The 21,671-nt window shown below is 38.4% G+C and overlaps 1 protein-coding gene across 3 annotated transcripts in view; it reads left to right on the forward strand.

The window, feature by feature from the left end:
- Positions 1-2,568: 2,568 nt before the first annotated feature.
- Positions 2,569-21,671, forward strand: part of LOC115438415 (phosphatidylinositol-binding clathrin assembly protein) — a 134,173-nt gene continuing 115,070 nt past the window's right edge. For 2 of the 3 annotated variants that reach the window (XM_030162023.1, XM_030162024.1), the window contains exon 1: positions 3,693-3,822. In XM_030162023.1, the coding sequence (XP_030017883.1) occupies positions 3,693-3,822 (130 nt within the window). Of the gene's footprint in view, positions 3,823-21,671 lie in introns of all 3 variants that reach the window. The other variant, XM_030162022.1, reaches the window with a different exon arrangement.

A 21,671-nucleotide genomic window follows, 5' to 3' on the forward strand; every position in this document is an offset into this window, starting at 1 on the left:
GGCCACAGGTGTCAAATATGCGGCCTGGGGGCTAAATCTGGCCCACGAAAGTGTCCAATCCGGCCCACAGGATGAATTTGTGAAATGCAAAAATTACACTGAAGATAGTAACAATCAATGGTGTCAAGATCATTTTAATTCAGGTTCCACATACAGACACATACATTCCAATTAGATTTCAAGTGGGTCAGACCAGTAAAATATTATCATATTAAACCTATAAATAATGACAACCCCAAATTTTCTCTTTTTTTTTTGGTGTAAAAAAGTAAAATTACATGAAAATTTTTTACATTACCAAGCTATACTTTTACAAAAAATGTGAATAACCTGAACAAATATGAACAAACGGAAATGTCTTAAGAAAAGTAAATGCAATTTTACCAATATACTGACAGTTATTAAATATATAGTGCAATTGTAATGCTTATGTGTAAATGATAAACTGATAAAACAAGGCAGAATATTGTTAAAATTACACTTGTTTTTCTTCATACAGTTCAAGTTGTTCATGTTATTTAGACTTTTAAGGAAACTTTGTGGATATAAACCTGATCATAATATAATTTAACTTTTTTCACTGTTTTACTGGTTCGGCCCACTTGAGATCAAATTGGGCTGAATGTGGCCCCTGAACTAAAATGAGTTTGACACCCCTGATCTAAGACCTGAACTTCAATCAACATCTACTTTATCACTGTTTAAAAAGCATCTGAAAAGGACTTTAACCCTCTAGTATCCCATCCAGCAAGGCCCTTACTAAGCACCAAGTGTGCCTTTTTGGCACACTTGTGGAATAATGTCAAAAAAATGTTCATACAGTTTGTTTTTAATTCTTTTACACGTTTTTCTATTTCATCAACTTGAGCTGTAAATAAAAATACCAAATACTCAATAACTGTCACATTTTTTAACCCTTTAAATGTTGTGTTTGTAATGTAAACAAACCATTTTTTGGATGCAAAAAACACCAAAAATGAATTTTTTCAATACACTACATAAAAAGTGGATCACATATTATTTGATTTTTGCAGCCTGGCATATGTCAATGATTAACTCCAACATTGGTTAATTTGCATGATTATTTTTGGCGCTAGGTCAAATGTTCAAAAAATACTAGCATCTGTCACCAAGTGTGTGTAAAATGCACACCTATAAATCAAACTACTAAATATTATATATTGATTTATATTTCTGCTCTAATTTGATTTTATTTTTGTAAATCAAGGTCAGCCCTAATCATACATATCAAATGGAAGAAATAGTGCATTTTAGGCACACTTGAGAGACAGATGCTAGTCTTGTAATTTTCTTTTGTTTACAGTGTGCACATTTTAGTTGGTGGTCAGAATTTTAAAGATCATGCAAAAATGAACAACTTTTGAATTCAAACCTTATTTAAATTGTGAAAAATAATATGAAGTTTTTTAACATGAAGTGCAAAGTGTGCCAAAAAGGCGCCCCTGGATACCGGAGGGTTAATTCATGAAAAAATGTAAGGCTGTATATCGCTTGATTTGTATTTGATGATTTGTAATGTGGATTACATTTTTATTGTTTTTACTTTAGTTTATTATTTCAGTTATATTGTATTTTTTTTAATTTTTTTTTTTTTTTTTTTGTGTGTGTATTGTTCATTTCAGGGGAGGTATTCATATAAGCCGCAGGTGTCGAACATGCGGCCCGGGGGCCAAATCCGGCCCGCCAAAGGGTCCAGTCCGGCCCTTGGGATGTATTTGTGAAATATTAAAATTCCACCAAAATATTAACAATCATTTTAGTTCAAGTTCCACATTCAAACCAATTCAATCTCAAATGGGTCAGATCAGTAAAATACTACCCAATAACCTATAAATACTCATAACTCCAATTTTTTCTCTTTGTAAATGTAAATATTTTCATGTATTTACAGTAAAACAAAATATAATTTCACAAAAAAATGTGAACAACCTGAAATGTTTTAAGAGAAGTAAGTGCAATTTTAACAATATTCCACCTGTTAATAAATGTTTTGTGTATTTGTAGACCTACTGTGATCTGTGTGTTATATATAATGTACACGTGTAAATGATAAACTGAAGCATAATATTGTTAAAATTACACTTATTTTTTTCAGTTTGCTCATGTTGTTCACAATGTTTGAAAGAATAGTTTGCAAGTATAAACATTTTCATAATGTAATTTTACTTTTTTTACTCTAAGACATAGAGAAAAGTTTGGAGTTGACATTATTTATATATTATTATGTTATTATTTTACTGGTTCGGCCCTATTCAGATCAAAGTTAGCTAAATGTGGCCCCTGAACTGAAATGAGTTTGACACCCCTGATATAAGCCTTCCTTTTTGGCTTCTAACCTCTCCTGCACAATTTTGTTACTTGTTTGAATGTTGTTGTTTTTTCCATTGCTGTTTTTATTTTTGTGCAAATAAATAAATAAATAAATGAAGTAATCACGAGTCTTACTAGAAGTCACATGAGAGAGTCTATATTCCGAGCTCACGCGGGAGCAGTGAAGGCAGCACAGTTGTGAGATCAGCTGATTTTTACGCTGCCATTTTGTCCGGCAGAGAAGCACCAGCCAGTCAGTCCGAACACAGGAACCGCTGGCGAGACTTTCCACTCAGACAGCAAGACAGGACGGGGCTGTGGGTGAGGAAAAAAAAAAGCCTGTAGCGCGGAGAGGACACCGACTGAGCCCCGGGGACATTTAACGGGGAAGAGCCAGACGAAGGGAGCGGTCTTTTTGAACTTCAGCGTCCGCCGGCTCTGCTCGGCTCCTCGGTCACAGACTTGAAGCACTCGCTGTGGCTGGCTGGCAGGTTAGCTAACCCCGCTAGCTCCTCGGCTAACACCCACCGCTCCTCGCATCTCTTCTCACGGGGAGAAACCGCACCTGTCCCGACTGTCAGTGTCACGGTGTCCTGTCGTAAGCTCCACACAATGTGCTGCTCAATTCCGCATTACTTTTTACACCCGAGGGGGGTTTTATCACACACTTTGTGATAGCTCAAGCAGTTCAAGCTAACAAGTTGACGTGGAGGAGGAACTCTAGATTTTTTTTTTTTTTTTTTTTTTTTTGTTTGGAGGATTGTCGAGATTGTTGGTTTTATTCAAGCTGTGATTCCATTGGGATTACTTTTGGTTTGCTTTCCCCGAAGTGGACTAGTGTCTGTGGTGATCCTCAACAAAACGTCCAGGTTACAAACCAGCCAATTAGCTATGTTTATTTGTGGCCAGAAAGTCATTTCCAGTGTTTACAAATTCCACAGTGGGACTCTTTCCTGGTTCGAGTACTGCAACGGAAACATTAGCTAACACAGACTAGCTCAGATTAGTGTCGTCGTGTTTTGTTTACTAGATAGATAGATAGATAAACAGTTGCCAAACAGTTTAACCACAAGGAAAGCTGCAAATCTAGCGTTTTTATTACAAACCAGTCAGATTTTCTTGTACCTGCATATCTGATAGAACTGCAGACGAGACTGCACAGGTTTTATACGCACCTGGAAAAAAAAAAAAAAACTCAACACAACACAACAGAGGGTGTCTGATCGCCCCCTTTTACCTCCACTTGACAGTGAAGTCACGTTGAGTTGTGTCCCGCAGGGAGTTGATCCATTGATCGGATCGTCATTGTGCTATTTTAGCTGATTGAGGAAAAGCAGAGGGAGCGAGGCAGAGACACAGAGATGTCGGGCCAATCTATCACCGATCGGATCGCGGCAGCTCAGCACAGCATGACCGGGTCTGCGATCAGCAAGGCTGTGTGCAAAGCCACCACACATGAAGTCAGCGGACCCAAGAAGAAACACCTTGACTGTGAGTACATCTTGATTTTCAGCCGTGTTGGCAGACAGCTACACCGGCTTCACAAAAGCAGATATACCGGTCCTCTGGAAGCTCTGGTGCACACATTCCTACACTCCACCTGGCTGGTTGAACAGCATCAATGAGCCTCACACATCAGATAGGTGGGTCAATATCACTCTAAGGTGCTTTTCAGACTTCAAAATGTCCTAAAAACATGAGATTTGCCACTTAACTTTATGCTCATGTTTGAAATGCATGTTGATCAAGCTAAATAAAATTTATTCCAAGGAGACTACAAAACAAACAACTAGAAGCACTCGGAGAGCGCAGACCTCCGCCAAGGCTGATCAGTGGCCCCCCCGTGGGCCCCCCCACCCCCGATCACCACCAAAATTTAATCATTTCTTCCTTATCCCATTTCCAACAAACCCTGAAAATTTCATCCAAATCTGTCCATAACTTTTTGAGTTATGTTGCACACTAGCGGACAGACAAACAGACAGACAGACAGACAGACAGACAAACAAACCCTGGCAAAAACATAACCTCCTTGGCGGAGGTAAATATGTCCACCCTGTCACCAACAAATACATGCAAATAAAAAAATATATAACAGGGTGGACAGTTTTGGCTAAAGTTAGCATTTAATAACCACATGTAGGACCTTGAGTAGGGTATCTTTGAAGAGGACTGTGTAATGTCCAACAAATGTAGAATTTCTGAAAAGTCTTATATTAAATGATATTTTGTGGCGACAGGGTGGACATGCTAAGCCTGACCACATCTAAATACAAACACAAAATGATGAAAAATTTGAATACTAAATACTCTCATAGATTAAAGCCCAATCCCAATTCACCCTATGGCCCTCCCCGTTACCCCTACCCCTGCATTTTGCGCGTTCACATGAAGGGTTAAGGGTGTCCCGATTCTCGATGAGTCGGAGGGGGAGGGCTGTTTGGCCCTCGAAACGGAGATTTTTCAGGACCACACTACAAACAGAGGGGTATGAGAAAGCTCCAATAATTCTGTTCAAATCATTGGCAAGATGGAGGTAAAGACACAGCCAAAAAGTGCAACAATGTGATGAAAGAAACACACAAATGTACATATTTTCTTTGTAAACAACTTTATCATTTGATCGTCTGTTTCATGCCATTTCAACATACTGTAGACCTATATAGTTGATAGTCGCAGAAAGATGCCCAAAGCCCACACAACAGAGATGGTTTCAGTTGCCAATGGCATGGTGAATTCATTTGGAAACAAAGTTGTCGCATCTGTTTATAGCGGCATCAATGACTGCTGATGACGTAACGGGTCTCAAAGGGTTGTCTTATTTTCATGGGAGAATGTTTGCCAAGTGGTAGGGGTAAGGGAAAGGGCCAAGCGGTGAATTGGGGTTGGGCCTATGTTTCCACCTCCATTGAAGACACTCAAAATGATTATGATGTCATCAACCAGATTATTAGAGAGGCGATTCCCCCAAAGTGACAGGATGGACAGCCGTTTCAAGGACACATGTAGAATGTTAAATATTGTTATGAAAATAAAATATAAATAATCCAAATGACTTGTTTCATCGAAAAACTTGAGTATCATGACAACATCTAAAAAGTGTTTTAATTTCACTTATCAAACTCACTAAAGTTAGAAGGGCAGTGTGAAGGACATGAACAAATAATGAAGGCCTGCGTTCCTTCAAAGAAAACTGTATAAAATAATAAAATCACATTTCAAGAGGTTTAAATTGTACTGATGTGTGTAAGTGTTTGCCCATTCATAATAAAGCCTCAGAATTTCATTATTTGGCAGTGTGTTCATGGTGACTGTTAGATTCTGCTGAGGGGGACACCAAAGGCACCTTTTAGTCATAATGACCCCGGTAGAGGAATACACGTAGAAAATGAAATGATGGTGGATGGAACACTCAAATCCTTAAGTACACAAGGGCAGAAGTACTCACGTACAAGTAAAAGTAATGTATTCAGTATGATGCATAAAAGTATTGTCAACAAAATGTACTTTAATTCATCAAACATAAAAGTAGGCTTGCAGAATTGGTCACGTCAAAGTGTTAATTGTGCACTAACAAATACATGGAAGAGCATTTTACTACATATTCTAACATGTATTTTCTACACAGCAAGATTTAGTATATAAGTAGTTTAGTAGTGCTTCAAGCAATATGAACTATAAATGGATATACATTATGTATCCCCCTGTTCTGTAGCTCTTGATACACTTAAGTCACATAGTAAAGTAAGTAAATAAATCATAATGTGCAGTTACATAGTAGCAGAAGTAACAAAGTAAGTAAATACAGTAGGAATTAAATTTTTTTTATGTACTAAGTAATCCATAACTGTGAAATTATAACATGGTATCAAATGGAAATACAAATATGTCACTTGTACTTATAAATTACCTTTTATTATTACTTACAATCACTTTTTTGCAAGTAACCTCAGTACACCCTTCAGGTGATGCATGACAAATGTGTATCAAAAGCCTCATATCATAAGGTAACAAAGTAAAGATGCAGTAAACCATTATTTGAATTGTTTATTCAAAGAAATCATCAGTCCATGAAATGTGTATCAAGTCCCAACTGAAGCCCAAAGAGCATCCATCATTCAGTCATTAGCTGTTTTTTCCAGGTGGTTTGAAATGGTGAAAAGCATCAAATGAGAAGTCGCAGCCCGCAAGTTTCAATAAAGACTATAATTTGTTGTCCTTTAACATCCCGTTGGTAGACAGTCATTTAATCAGCCAGTCATTTTAGCATCTCTGAAACGCGGGCATGACTTGCATCCAAAATATCATCATTTATAGTGACGCAACTTAATTACAACACTCTCGCAGCAGGTTCCTATTGTACGGACTTCAACGCAAGCAACAAAGTGAGATGACAAAACAAATGACAGAAGCAACAAGAGAGCGGTCTTTCATCAGACCTGCAGCCCAGGAGGGACACTCTGTACTCACCTGATTCCCAATCAGTGACAAAACCAGGGCATTACCCTATCGGTTATCTTACAGATCATGTTTAAAAAAAAAAAAAAAAAAAACAATCAGTCCAAGAGAAATGCTGTACTGCTCTACAAAACAGCCCTGTATGTTTGTTTTTTGTTTTCTTTTTTAAAGCTGTTGCAAAAGACTTACATGTATCCTGATTGATTTCAGGCAGTTGATTCTTGGTTTTGTTGACATTTACAGAGTTACTCACAGGTCATTGCAATAAAATAAAAGCAGTAGGTGCCCATGATGGACACTGTATTTATAGCAATGGGAAATTTGTATGATAGTTTCACTTGTATGAAGAAAAAACTGGCATGAAAGCAAATATTATCTGCTCATCTGAAAAATATGTTGTTAGGTTATTGTAGCACGCAAAACAGCCAGTTTGTCATGTGACACTAGAGCAGAATGGTGTTGGGTGAGGGAGGTGAACAAACAAAACACCAGTATGGCATTTTTTCACTTTTACTCTTTGACAGATATCACAACGTTTTGTAACTTATGCAAGAGTACTGTCAGCGGCAGTAGGAGAATGTGATTTGACCACCTTTGCACAAGTGTAAAGTGGTTTAACTTCAACCTTTCCTTGTCCTGGTCATTGAAATTGGTCAATATTCATCACTGTCGACTGAAATCAAACATTTTCTTGAGATTAATTTTTCAGCTATGTTATCCGGTCCCTGTTAAGTCATGTTGCCAGCAGCACTGAAGCAACTGGGACAAGATTAAAGAAGAGTGAATGAAGTAAACACATGTGCATAGTGCTTGTGGGATGAAATGTGCTGTTCTGTTTCGTTTCTGGGAACAGCCTTTGTCGGCATGGGCCGCACATGTTTGATCGATGCTTCAAGTGGGCCGCCTCACATCCGTCAACTCCTACTCACTCACAAGACTCAGCTGCTGATGCTCAACAAAAGTCATGTATTGTGTCCGCTGCTTTGTGAACTTGGCCAGACCTTTACAGCCAATACGCCACGTCAAGCTAAATCATTGCGGATTATTGATTTTCTTTTTCTTTTTTGTGAGTGCAACAACCTCTGTGCTCGGGTTGGAACGGCCAGTGAAGGGTGCACTGAACGAAGGTCTGCTTGTGATGTTATTCGTCCATTTCGATGATTTTACCATGAAGGTAGCATCAGGTGTTGTCTGGCTGTCGAGTCTATTGTGTTGCTGGCGTTAGTAGGACAAGTGGGTGGCCAGCAGGCAGGAATAAAGGCAGGTTATAGGTTAGCTTGTCATTCAGCCGGGCAGGTAGTCAATTTGGGAGTCGGTTAGATAGCGAGAGATGCTGGCAGGCAGTCTGTTCGATCATTACTCAGTCAACCAGCCAGCCATCTTATCCAACCAGGCGGTTAAGTAATGAACACATGCGGCCAGGAGAGATAGTGCCCCTATCAGCCCTTTCCTTATTCATCATGGAAAATAAATCACACAATGTTAACCAGTGTACTCCAAATTTATTGCTTCGGCATCAATGGATTTGAAACTCAGGGCTATTGTGTCCTTGTTTGTGTCCTCTGTGAAAATGCAGTTACTCTAACACAAATGTAAATGATGAATCAGCCGTGCAGGTATTAGCCCGGTGCAGATATATTAGCAATTAGTGAAAATGACCATCAGAGGGAAGTTTTCTACTTGAAAATGGGCTTGTTTGGTCACAGTGGTTAAACACAGTTAATTCAAAGGATTCTGTTACAGTGGTTGTGAGGTTAATTTATGTTTCATTTCATTATTTTTTCTTATTAATTCAAATGAATATTTCATCAGGCTACATTTTATTGTTGGATATCTTTTAAAACTCATTGATATTGGAATTGGGTCCAAAAGTTCAGCATCTTTTGGACTGTACTCTGTTGTATTTCTGAGCTCAGATGTTTTTGGCTGTAAAAGTTATTTTCCCATGGTCACTCTAGATGAATTTTTGATTGGGGCTCTTTGGTCCAAAGATGTACATCATGCTCTTGTCTATTTCATTGTGATGCAAATCACACTATTTACAATTACATTTGTCATTTGGACAGTGTTTGGCATTCTTCCATGCAACACGAATGGAGGAAGTGTTTCCTGTAGTTGTATTTTATGTTTTTTGGATGCACCATTATACTGGTCAATATTTGCATTGGTGTTGGTTTAAGTTGTCATTTCACAGATGGTAGCGGCCAATGTTTGTTTTGGATGTGTCATATATTTGTATGATCATAAAATATAATGTAATTAAGGCTTAACATAGTTAAGTTATTCAGTTTTTGTCGAGAATATTTGTTTCCCCTAGCACAAAAGATGTAACGGCAAAAACAGAATAGCATTAGATATCAGCCATATTGTCACTTTAAACACTGGTACTGGCCCAGAAATAGTGCATGCAGTGCATCCTTTATATATCAAATTGTTCCTTGTTCACATTTGGTCATTTGGTATTTTCTATAACAGTATGTAGCCTAAGTCAGGCCTGTTTGTATTTTTCATAAATGGTCGTTACTAGAATTGAAGCAGTTGTACTTGAAAAAGTTTTTTGTTTGGTTTGGGTATTTACTGCCTCATGCACATTTTAGGCCTATATTTATTTTGTTTGGAAATATAGGCAAGTGAAATTTATTTGTATAGCACCATTCATACACAAAGCAATTCAAAGTGCTTTGTAAAGGTGTAGAAACACAAAAAACTACATAAAATCCTAGACTAATACTAGGACAATAGCAGAATAAAACATTAAACAACAGGGAAAGTGCAGAAAAGATAAAGATAAATAAAGAAATTAAAAAGATAGAGTTAAAACAAAACCTAAAAACAGTCATGATTAAAATTAAGAATTTAATGTAAAATTAATCAAAACAGTTAAAATTGTGAGTTGCAGTGCAGGTATTAGAAAAATAATACTCTAATCAAAGGCAGCTGTAAACAGATGAGTCTTTAACCTTGATTTAAAAGAACTGAGAGTTTCAGTAGACCTGCAGTTTTCTGGTAGTTTGTTCCAGATGTGTGGAGCATAAAAACTAAAAGCTGCTTCTCCCTGTTTGGTTCTGACTCTGGAGACAGAGAGCAAACCAGTGCCAGAGGACCTGAGTAGTCTCGATGGTTCATATGGTTAAAGGAGGTCACTGGTGTATTTGGGCCCTGAACCATTCAGAGCTTTATAAACTAACAAAAGTATTTTAAAACCTATCCACTGGGAGACAGGAAGCCAGTGTAAAGACCTCAGAACTGATGTGATGTGGTCAGCTTTTTTGGTTCTAGTGAGGACTCGAGCAGCAGCATTTTGGATCAGCTGTAAGCAGTTACTTTTCTATATTTTATACATGGATATTTCACAATTTGTGACTGGCTTTATTGAAAATGTGCACTAGAGCTGCACAGTATATCATTTGAGCATCGTCGTTGCAATGTACGTGTGCACAGTAGTCACATCGCAGGTCCTGCAATGTAGGAGGCAAATGAACTCAACATGTTCTCATCTAATTTCCACCTGGGTACCTGACACACACTGCACACAGCGATCCACCAATCACCATCATTCTTAATCAGTTTGCTGAAGCAGACTACGCCCCAACACATGGAGTGAGTCGCTGGTAAGAACATTGAAAAATGAGCAACGAACAAGAGAAAATCACCAAAAACGGAGACTTGGTGCCAAAAAGAAAAGCAATGTCAGTTATCTGGAATTATTTCAGCTACAAGAAGGATGATACTGAAACACGTGTTCTGTGTTGACCAAGGTTCTAATAGTTTTGGATTTTTCATTGTAGTTCAGTTTTATTTAGTTTTGACTTTTTTTTCCCTCTAATTCAGTTAGTTTTAATTCGTTTTTAGAGCAGGTTTGCTAGTTTTTATTAGTTTTCATTTTTTGCTAGATGCTTAGTTTTAGTTTAGTTTTAGTATCAATTTTAGTTTTGTTGTATCTTTTATCTTCTTCGCCATTGTATTCAAATAAATCCCATACAGGACTCTGCTGCTTTGCTTTCTCCCAACTTTAGTCTCCATGTTTCCAGGTAGAGTGGGGATGAGAAGACGACTGTAAACCACAAGTGACGGACCGTCATGTGTCGTATGGTGCTGGTAGCTTAAATTGCTAGAGCGAAATAAATCACTTTTGTATCAATTCGACATTGACAAAGATGAAAACGAAGGGAATTTTATCCATCATTTTTATGTTTTAGTTTCGTAAGCACAAAATACAGTTTCAGTTAGTTAATGTTTTTTTTCTTTTAATTATAGTTTTTATTCATTTCAGTTAACAAAAATGTTTTTTCAATCATAGTTTTCGTCATTTTGTTAGTTTTAACGAAATAACGATAATAACCTTGGTGTCGACAGTGCCTTAATGCACCTGTTACCACAATGAGAGGAAACTCAACTAATTTTTTTTTTTGCCATTTATGTTGGCGCCATACAGCAGTTATATGCTCCTGACTATTTTTTCATATCACAATATATATCGCAGGATTAATGAAAATCGCAATATCAGTTTTTTCCAATATTGTGCAGCCCTAATGTGCACTAATGTTTTGTGTACCATTTCATTTGAAGAGTTTATTCAAAATATAATAACATGTAGGCCTTTCCATGTGATAATTTTAGGATTTATTCTCTGCATCTATAACCTCACTACTGTATCATTATCCGCATGTGAGTATTTGTCCACACCACACAAGCATATTTGTGATGCCATCCTAAGCCAGGGCTGAGCTGCAGTCCAAACAACTGGAAAGTTCAACGAGATACATCTTTAAACAAGATGCTACAGGTCTTAAGAGAGCCAAGGAAGCCAGAAAGCAGTTGGCAGCCTAGCCTGCCAACCAACCTGCCAGGCAGCCAGCAAGATTGTGAGTCAGCTAACAAGTCCACACAGTTAGTGAAGTGTTCGCCTGCAGAGCCATTTATTAATGGACAGAGAAAAGGCCTGGAAAGAAGACAAAGAGTTTACAGCCACACTTACGGCAGTTTGTGGCTCTGTGAAGGCACAGTGTCACCGAATGCCAGTGTCAGCATCCCAACATGCTGACGCTAAACAGACATCATTTCTATCATGTTTGCAATTATACATCAGTGTTTCTTAATGCTAATATTTGCCAGTAAGCACGAAGCACAAGGGGCTGAAAGCAATATCATTAGTGTGAAAGTGTTTGGTCGTAAAAAAAGGTGTTGGAAAGCATAAAATGTTCACCCAATAATGGCACTAGATGAAATGTCTAGGGATGACCAAAGTTACTTTCGTCCATAAATGTCAGTATGGACTTTCCTTCCAATTCATGAAAAAATTTGGCAATATTTAAGTCTGAATCATTGTGTTGACATGTCTATCACTAGCATGGGTTAATAATGGGAACCCCACAGTTTGCTATGTGTCATAACACCAAGGAACCTAATTTAGATTTTGTTTGCTGCAAACTGTTTTCTATGCTTCTTGAAATGTCTTATTTTTCACACAGTCAACCCCCCCCCCCCCCGAACACCTACTCACTTACCCATCCGATAGACTTTAACACACATTTTTCTTACATCGCTCTCTCTTTGCAACAGTTTCCCCATGAGCAGCTGTGACAGTCTGACAGCAAGTTGCGAATGATCTCACCGCCGTATTTGCATCTAGACCCAATAACCGAATAACCCTGGCAGAAGCCTTTCAGACCATAGCCAGCAGTGAGCGTGTAAAGGTTGGGGGGTGGGTGGGCTGCTGTTAGCCGGAGCAGCCGTGACATTCATGCACCACTGGCGAAAATAAGTGGCGTTTTAAAGCCATTTAGTGTCATGATTGGGACTGTCCACCTCAATTAACCCTCGCCTGTGAGTCAGCGGTAGAAATAATGGCTGCTTCCCATCATTTCTGAAAAGCTCCTCTTTTTATGGAGATTATATCATAAAAATCAGCAAGGGAGGAGCAGGAAATATGTCTGTAAGCTTGCACAACTGCTTCTATTGAGTATATCATCAAGGTGAAATGTATTATTTTTCATCAAGCGCTTTTTTACCTGTTACATGACTTCCATGCTGTCCATTTTGACGTTGTTGAAACATTGATTGTTTTGCCATCTTACAGCTGTTATATAGAAGTTGTGACATTTACACCCAAGTCTAGTTTCCCCTTCACAGGCACTCTGTTGTCATGGCAGCAAACCGTCGACTGGCTTGTGTTAAATGGACTTTACTTGACAGGGAAAGTTGGATGGTGAAATCGGCTGCAGCCACATTAATGGTGCTCTTTTACAACCGTGTTTATGCGGTGAGGCTGGGTATTTGTTTAGTGGTTCTTAGAAGTAAATGAGACTCTAATGAAAGTTCCCATTAATGCAGGTAGTTGAATATCTAATAATAGTAAATAAAGGGAAACAGGATGAATTGCCTTGTTATTTTCCCCTTTATCTGTTCTACTGTGTGACTGGTGGAAACTGGCCCAGCACTTAACTCTGAGAACAATTCACACCTTGACATCACATGAGAGTCACTTGAAAGTCATGTGAGAGTAATTCGGCCCTCATAAATCGAGGTGTGAATGAACTGATGTAAGTACCTGGTAAGTGATGCTGCCGTCCTAACCCAGCTTTGCTCAGGGATGGCTGTTGCAGCTCGATGTACTTGATGTAGATGGCCCTCTTCACGCTTCTCCCGAGCCATCTGTCTTCACTGTTCAGAATGTGTCCTTCATTGTCTTTAAAAGGAGCAAATGAGAGGAAGAGGGAAGATGAGAGCAGAGGGAAAAATTAGCCTGAGAAAGGCGATTCGGAAATTTCAGCAAGAAGATCTTTTCCTTCTTACTTTCAGTGTCTGGAATTAACTTTGTGACTTACCAGGCGACTTGCAGATGGAAAAAATTTACAAGTCGAGCATACTTTTTGCCGGCCAAAAATCCCAAATTGCCTTTTTTGATGTGTTAAATTTCAATGAAAAAAGGTATTAAGATGAATAAAAATGAATAAAAAAGAGCCCCAAGCAAAATTGGAAGTAGCATTTTATCAATTAAAGCTCAAATACAAATCATTAAATCTTAAAATTTGGCTCACATATTTAGTTTTCTTTAGGGTCAAATGAGTCTTGCATATCCAGATCTGTCTCCACACTGTGCAAGATTTGCAGATAGATTTAACACCCTTCACTATCGTTTTGGAATAGGTGTTCTGTTATCTGGCTTGTTTGGCTAGTTCTTGGCGGCACTCAGTGCAAGAAGCTGCAACAGTCCATTTGTAAAATAGTGTCAGGAGAGAAGTTGTTTTGGTTGGACATAAGTGCATGAGGCATGGCCTTGTGGTATTGGAATCTCAACAAAAGTAAACTGTAGATGAAAGAGATTTGTGTCTGATGCAAAACTTTCCATTTTTGGTCTGTAGTTGCACCCTGGAAGTGGTTGTAATTGACTTTATAGATTTTGCATTGGTAGTCACGAAGTTCAGATATCAAGTACTACCTTAAAGTTAACAGATTTTGCAAACATATCTGATGACAGTTGATTAATCTCCAAATCCCAACTGCTTACAGAACTTGTCCTTCATTCTCCTTTTTGTAATTACTTAAAGTGTGGCTTTGTAAAAGTAATACTTAATGGCTATTTAATTTAAGCAGCAGACACTTTGTGACTAACAATTGGTTTTGGTAATGTGACGTTGAAATGAAAATTGTCCATTTCTTTCATTTATCATGACACTGCTCTTCTTTAGTCCACAGTCTCTGGGTCAGAATGTCCATCTCAAATATTCCATTCACAGTTTGGATCCAGTCATTAGTTGTAGGTGGTTCTAATCTGCACCACTTTTCGGTAATAGTCTTTTTACAGGCTGCTAATATAATTCTAAACAAATATCTATCATTTTTTCTTACATTATTACCAATAATACATCTGAAATAAATCATCAAACATGTTTTGGGGGTTGCATAATCCAATATTTTAACAATTGTTGAATATACATTATCCCAAAATGATATAAGTTTAGGACATAACCAGAAGCCATTAGCATGATTTACATGGGCATCTCCACATTCTCTCCAACAAGGTTGAACTCTGGACACATATTTAGCTGTAATTTTAGGTGTTATGAAAAATCAAATTATATTTTTCCAGCAATACTCCCTCCATATTCTTGAAGAAGTGGTTGACTGTTGAGTTCTCCAGATATCGATCCATTCCTCCTCTGAGACACATATTCCTAGTTCTTTTTCCCATTTCTGTTTCACATTCAAAGTTTTACAACCTCTCTTCCCCATGAAATGTTTGTAAAGAGAAGATATAATTTTGTATTTTCTTGAATGATATACTCCAATAATCATTTTTACAAGCTCATTGTTATTAGAATCAATATTGTGCTTTATTTTTTTGTCATAAAAGTCCGTTAATTATAGGTACCGGAAGTGATCTTGATTTGTCAAGTCAATCACCTGTTTAATTCTTGAAAACTTTTTAAACAGCCATCCTTGATTAATACACACCAAGTTGTTATACCTTTATTTATCCACTGCTTACTTCTCAGGTCCTGGGTACCTGGGGTAAAGTTTATGTTTTTTGTGTTTATTAAATAACTTTCTAGGTACAAATGTTCATCTGCTATTGCATTTTGAGATTTACTTAGCAAATTGGAAAATCTGTCCTTATTTGCCGTTTGTCGGGTGTTGATTCCATAACCTGTTTAAACATTCAGATGTGTTATTATCGCAGCCATTCTAAGAGAGACATGGCGTTAGATTACTATTATGTTATTTGTTTAGCTAGGACTATTATTATTCAAAGGTGTTTTGGCGTCAGTTGCAGAGTCAGACATTGAGTCAGACATTGATGCATGTATCCCAAGTCTCCGAGGTGAGGTGAAGACATTGTCTACACAAACAAAAGGTCATAGATGTCAAAGACATATGGTGCTGAATAAAAGTTTAATAAATATGGCTTGCATGTAGAAGTTCTGTTTAGATAATATTGACAGTATGTGTGTGTTCTACCCATCACTCCAAGTACCTTTCCTCCATACAGTGTTTTTCTATTATCTAAAGGAAGCCTGTCCTCCAGCTGAGTTTGACTTTTGCCCTTGGAGTAAAAGAACAGGTGAAAAGAGACACTCCTGTGAACCTACTACACAGTCCCAATAATACATGTCTGTTGAGGACACAAGTGCTTGTCGAGTTGCCTCGGTATTGTACTTTATTTTGCTGAAATACTTTGTTGCCAGGAAACCTTTGACTTTTTTTTTTTTTTGGCTTTGGTGCCTGTTGCTAGATGCATTGTCCATGTGCGTCGCTTGCAGGATTGAGGGTGCTGAGTAATTACAGGGTCTAAAAAAATGCAGCCTGAAAGAACCTTGTTTCTTCTAAATGTCACAGTGGAGTTTTACTGTCGTATTCCAAAAAAGACACGATGACTTGCCAGGTGGACAGAAAAAAAGTCAACCAAAAAGCCAAAATGAACATTTGGCCTGTGCCCTGGTTTCATACTGCTCCTGCACTTGTGGACCAAAAGTATGCAGTTTCTAACAGAAATCTGAACCACAGCCTTTGGCTCAGCTGCTTAGTCAGGCTATCCTGTTATTGAGCGCATTTTTCGGGGGATTTCTACTCAGCTGCAGCTAAAGGTGCAGTAGCTTAATACAACATGCCACATCGTTTTTACCAGCCGGCTGAGCTGCCGGTGAGAAATGTATTTAGGGCCCAAAATGTCCTTTGACATTATGTTGTGTTGTATTTGTGTTGTGGGTGTATTTACATGACAAGCGGCCCCCTCATACCAACACGTTGACCTGGTACGTCTGGGTCTGTTTAAAACATGACCGTTCATGTACTTGGTTTTATGTGTGTTTGGTTTCAAGCTCAAGTGAGTCCTGTCATTTAAAACAAACATTTTGGTCACCTTGACAGACGTCTTCATTACTTTTGTGTTACCAAGGTGGATGTGGGTCTTTTGGAGTGTGTTAATGTAAATACATCTGCGTTATGATAATACTGGTCATTAAATGTGGGATAATTTAGAGACATGCATTAGCACCAAATACAGTAATAAATAGGACTGAAAAAAGTTTTGATAAAAAATGAACAGATATTTGGAACCAGTATACAGTACATTTGCAGTAAAAATGAAATCATAGTGTACTAAATCTGTATGTAAACAAAACCTTTTGAGATTATGTGTAAACAAAGTAATTTAACTGCGAGAATGTTTCCTCTTTACTTAAAACAAAAATAGCTGGGAGCTGCCTGCAGCATTTCTCATGAAGCAAAATGAAAATGTTGATAAATAAACACAACAGATTCCCAAAGTTCTATTAAGTAACCACAGTTAAAATAAACAAAACTAAACATATATTTGTACTAAAATTTGAGTCAAAATTAGTCTCAGTCCAGCAGCAAAAGACTATGCAGCAGAAAGCCATAGAGTGGTGACTACACACAGATACCAGCAAGTCATCAGAGCCAAAGCAGCACATTATTAAACTGAAATTAATATGTCTTATCAGATTTTTAAAAAATGACCACACCAGTAGCTGATAACATGTTGAATATTAAATTTGATAATTGGCCAGGCCTGGTCTGTGAGTGTGGGACAGTAAATATATTGTTAGCGTCAAAACAATATATGTATAATACCTATATATACGTATGATATAATATAGTTTTATGTTGTGATAAATATCATATCGATTATTAATATTGATGTTTATATGTCAAATCTGCATGAACAGGACATCTTACAGCATCTTACAACTCAAAATCTAATTGGTTGAAGCAACAGTTTCATCGACACTTATGTTTTGCTAGAGGGCCTGCTGAACTGATTGTGAAGGCCTCCAGGCAGATTTCTTTGACTTTGACCCTGCCAGGCAACAAATGATGGCTGCAATGTGATTGGTTAAATGCTTTAATATGAAAATACATGTCTGGAAGCAGCAGAACCAGGGGAAAAGCTATGAAAGGAAGCAGACAGACCATTTGGAATTATTTAATAATTATTCATGGACAAAATATAATTAACATCAGTCTGTGATTCAGATATTTTTTTAGCCCAGCACAGAAGGCTTTGCAGGCCCTGATGGACCACCACTGTTGTTTTGTATCCCAGACCCCTGTTAGAAAAGAAACACCTGAATTCAACGTGTCCCGATACTTTTGTCCATGTAGAGTATGACTTAAGCAATTATGCTATGAGGTTAACGAAATGGAAGACTACCTTTTAAAAAATGTTGTTCATTATGAGTGTAACATATGATGTGTGAGTAAATACTCCTGAAGAACATATTCAGGGGAATCAATTTGGCTAAAGGACATTTGAGGTTGCACACGGCGTGGGTTGTTTCCTGCGACTTGGGTTGCATCGATTCCAGCCCTGATAGAGCACGGTGCTGGGTGTAGCTGGTTAGTAACACTGTGGGGACGCCTGTGTCTTAAGTGATTGTAGGTGAGTCTAATGCAATCTAAACAAACGGAGACAGCCCCTCCCTGGCTGCAGAGGAGAGATAGGACCAGTTTAGACTACCAGGCAGGAAAAAGGCTTACTGCTGACTGTCTGGGTACATCTGTTTCAAGTGAAGCCCAGGGGAGTGGATGTAAAGTGTGAGTGTTTGAGACTGTGTGTGTGTGTGTGTGTGTGTGTGTGGGAAGAGGGAGAAACTGCAGTGGTTTCTCTGAGAGTCCTTCAGGCCCTTTGAGTGTCTATACAATCAGATGTAAACCCGTCACGCACCAGGTCTGCACCCTCCATTTGTGACTGATCGAACAAATGTCACTACATAGTTCACACAAGAGGAGATTCAACAGAACCTTCCAGCCCTGCCTGTTAACCTCCTCTTGGTCAGAGGTTGATTTCATAATTTATTTTCTTTGGACAAATTGTTGGTTAACATAAACCTTCTAGCCGTAAGCTGCTCAAATACTGTTTATCACATTGGTCATGTTATTTTACCGGGAAGACTCGTTGTAATTATAAGTTTTGTCTTTTATTAGCATGAAAGTAATCAGTTTATACACATTTTGTCGTGCTGCTAATATTTGCGGTTGCTATTTTCAGTCCTGACGTACAGACCAAGAAGTACTCACACAAAAAAACACAACTAGACAAATTAAAGGGAAAAACCTGAAGGAGGTGGCACCTTCAATGACAGTATGAGTATGAATGAGCGGCTCATGTGCTGAGGCAGTCACTGTCTCCACCCAAGAGGGTGATGGGAGGTTCTGGGTGGACATGTTAGCACTCTTTAACATCGGTGTCAAAAAACCAAATGACACAGAGGTCAAAGACTTAAGGGTTTGATACAGAGATTTGTCTGCACAGACACGACTGCATTTGACAAAATATCACTTGAACTTTGCCTCAAGTCTCAACTGGAATTACTGACTTTGGAGACAAATAGTAAAAATGGCACCTATTACTGACTAGCCTTTATTTTTTATGGTTAGTTTGATGTTCAGTCTCAGATGTATTGATTAGTTACTTTGGTTCTGATGGTTAGTGATCCAAAATTTTCTATGTATTAGTTTGCCTGAATTTAGTAGTTATCCAGTTGCTAGTAATTCAAAATTGGTAAATGTTTTTTACAGTGTTGAATATTAGAGTTGATTGGCAGATTGACTCAGATCAGCCTTTTCTTCCTCCAAACCATAGTGAATATACTGACCTTTAAATGACCAAATTAGATTTTCCAGTTTGTTATATGAAAGACAAATATGCAGCAATTATATGAAAAGATTTACAAATGCAATGGTTCAGAGGGAAAAGACTTTTTTTCCCCAATGAGATGTTTTTCTGATGGTTTTTCCTTTAAGATGTCTACTGTGTGCATATCATTCAGATGTTATCATCTGCTTCTAAGTGTCAAAGTCAGAAAACGTAACATGTTGAAACTGCAAAATCTTCATCCCTCAGTGGCGAAAATGTTGAAAATTAAAGTTAAATTATGAAATCATAGACACAACTCATGACATTTTGTGATGTGGGTACTAGACAGTGTATTGGATGTGTACTATTCATCTACAGTTTTCATCTTGAGTTACTTTGAGCATCAGTAATGATGAAACCAGCTGAAAGCTCGCTGTTCCTTAGTTTTCATATATGCTTGTAAATTATTGCAAGTAGGCTAACAAGCTACTGGGTCTGTGTGATTGTTATCCATTATTTAGCATGTGCTGTTGCAAAAAGAGAATGAGGCCAGTTTATTTACCTAACCTTTACTCAATCCATGGAAACTTCACTTCACTAGCTGTGTTTGAGTGTCCTCTTCCAGGGTCCCTCGCCGTCCTTTCACCCACACATATCCTTTGTAACTGTACAGTGCAGGTGGATCACTACATGCTCATTTTGCGTCACATTTAGTGTATTAAGTTATGATCGTGCATGGTTTGAAACCAGCTTTGTCTCTGTCTGTCTGTGTGTATGTGTTTGGGAACATTCAGTGCTTCTGTTCCCGTCCCGTTCTGATGTGGATGTTATTTTTAGCCGTGTTCTCTCAGGAGCCTTTCTGCTGGGTTCAACTGCTTGTTTTTCCTCCCGTACTCTACCTGTATGCATGTATGTCTGTCTGCCTGCCACGCCTCTCCATTGGTGTCACTCTTTTTCTGACAGCAACCGGGTGACGTTCCCTCAAGACATTTTGCGAACTGTGAGATGTACACGCAGAGACTTCAATCCTATTCACTTGACAAGATTTCCCGAATCCCCCATGAAAACGGTGAAGTCGGAGGAGAGACTGAATTTATGTCTGTGTCTCAATCTTTCAGTGTGGGTGACTGAAAGCGACAGGGGCACAAAAGAGTGGAGAAACCACTTTTATTTAAGACCTCAAGGGGAGAATTAAAGCTATAGAGGCAAAGCTAGTGTATTAATAGACCAACTTTGGTGACACAGCCTCCTTCTTATACCCTTTTTTAAATTTACTTCCCTCCATTTCTTTTTCTTACTTAGTTGCTTATTTACTGTTCCTCTGTCTTTTCTCCCTTTGTGCTCCAAAACTCCCAGTTTTTTCTGGTTTCACAAGTTCCAAGCGTCGAGTACCCATGAGAACGCTAATTAATGCGACTGAACTTGTTAAATGTAGCAAAATGAACAGTACTAACTCCTGTCCTGCGTCACTTAGACAGTCACCCAAATCACCATTTTATCCTCTAGGGTCCTCTAACAGTAGCATAAACAGAAATGCAGTTCAATGATAGCACCTTTCTTTTCTTAAATGATCTTCCCATTCCGGCAGAACAATAAGCGATCTCAGGAAGAATTGGGAGTGACAGAAAGTCTGCAAAGGTGTACTTTATCATTTAGGAGAAGCTTTGTTTCTACTACAAAACAAGACTGGCATTTTATATTCATCCACTCTTGAAAGTGTGAGCACAAAGCAGTGTTTGGCACTGGCTTTGTGCAGATAGGAGTCCAAAAACAGAAAGAAAAACTATGTTTTCAAATTTAGCTGGCTTACAGTTCTTTTACAATTCTTCACACCTCTCTCTCCTCCTCCTCCTCCTTCTCTTCCTATCAGGGGGATTTAAGGGGGGAGGAAAAAGGGAGGGGGTGAATGGGGAATCCTCTTTTGAGGCAAACCCTTTCTGCACTTCCTAATGCAGAGACAGACAGAGAAGAGAAGGAGATTACAAGTACATGCCAGACAAGGTGCTGATACTGCGGAGCGTTAATCTTTAACAGATTGGGGCCCCGTTTCTCTACGCTTTCTGTGTCTGGCTTTTCATCTGTGCTGCGTCTGTTGGCATGTACATTGCCCTGTTACGTAGAACCTGTGCAGATTCTGAATGAAGGTCAGTCAACTCTGCAGCGGTACCCTTGTTCAGTTAGCAATGTTATTAAATTATTATAATCCCAGTTCCCTTTGGCCTGATTGGAACAGCATGGCAGCTGAGTAGCGACATTGCCCTTCAACGGGAATCAAACATTT

Source organism: Sphaeramia orbicularis, chromosome 18 (genome assembly GCF_902148855.1).
Source record: "Sphaeramia orbicularis chromosome 18, fSphaOr1.1, whole genome shotgun sequence".
Classification (NCBI taxonomy): Eukaryota; Metazoa; Chordata; class Actinopteri; order Kurtiformes; family Apogonidae; genus Sphaeramia; species Sphaeramia orbicularis.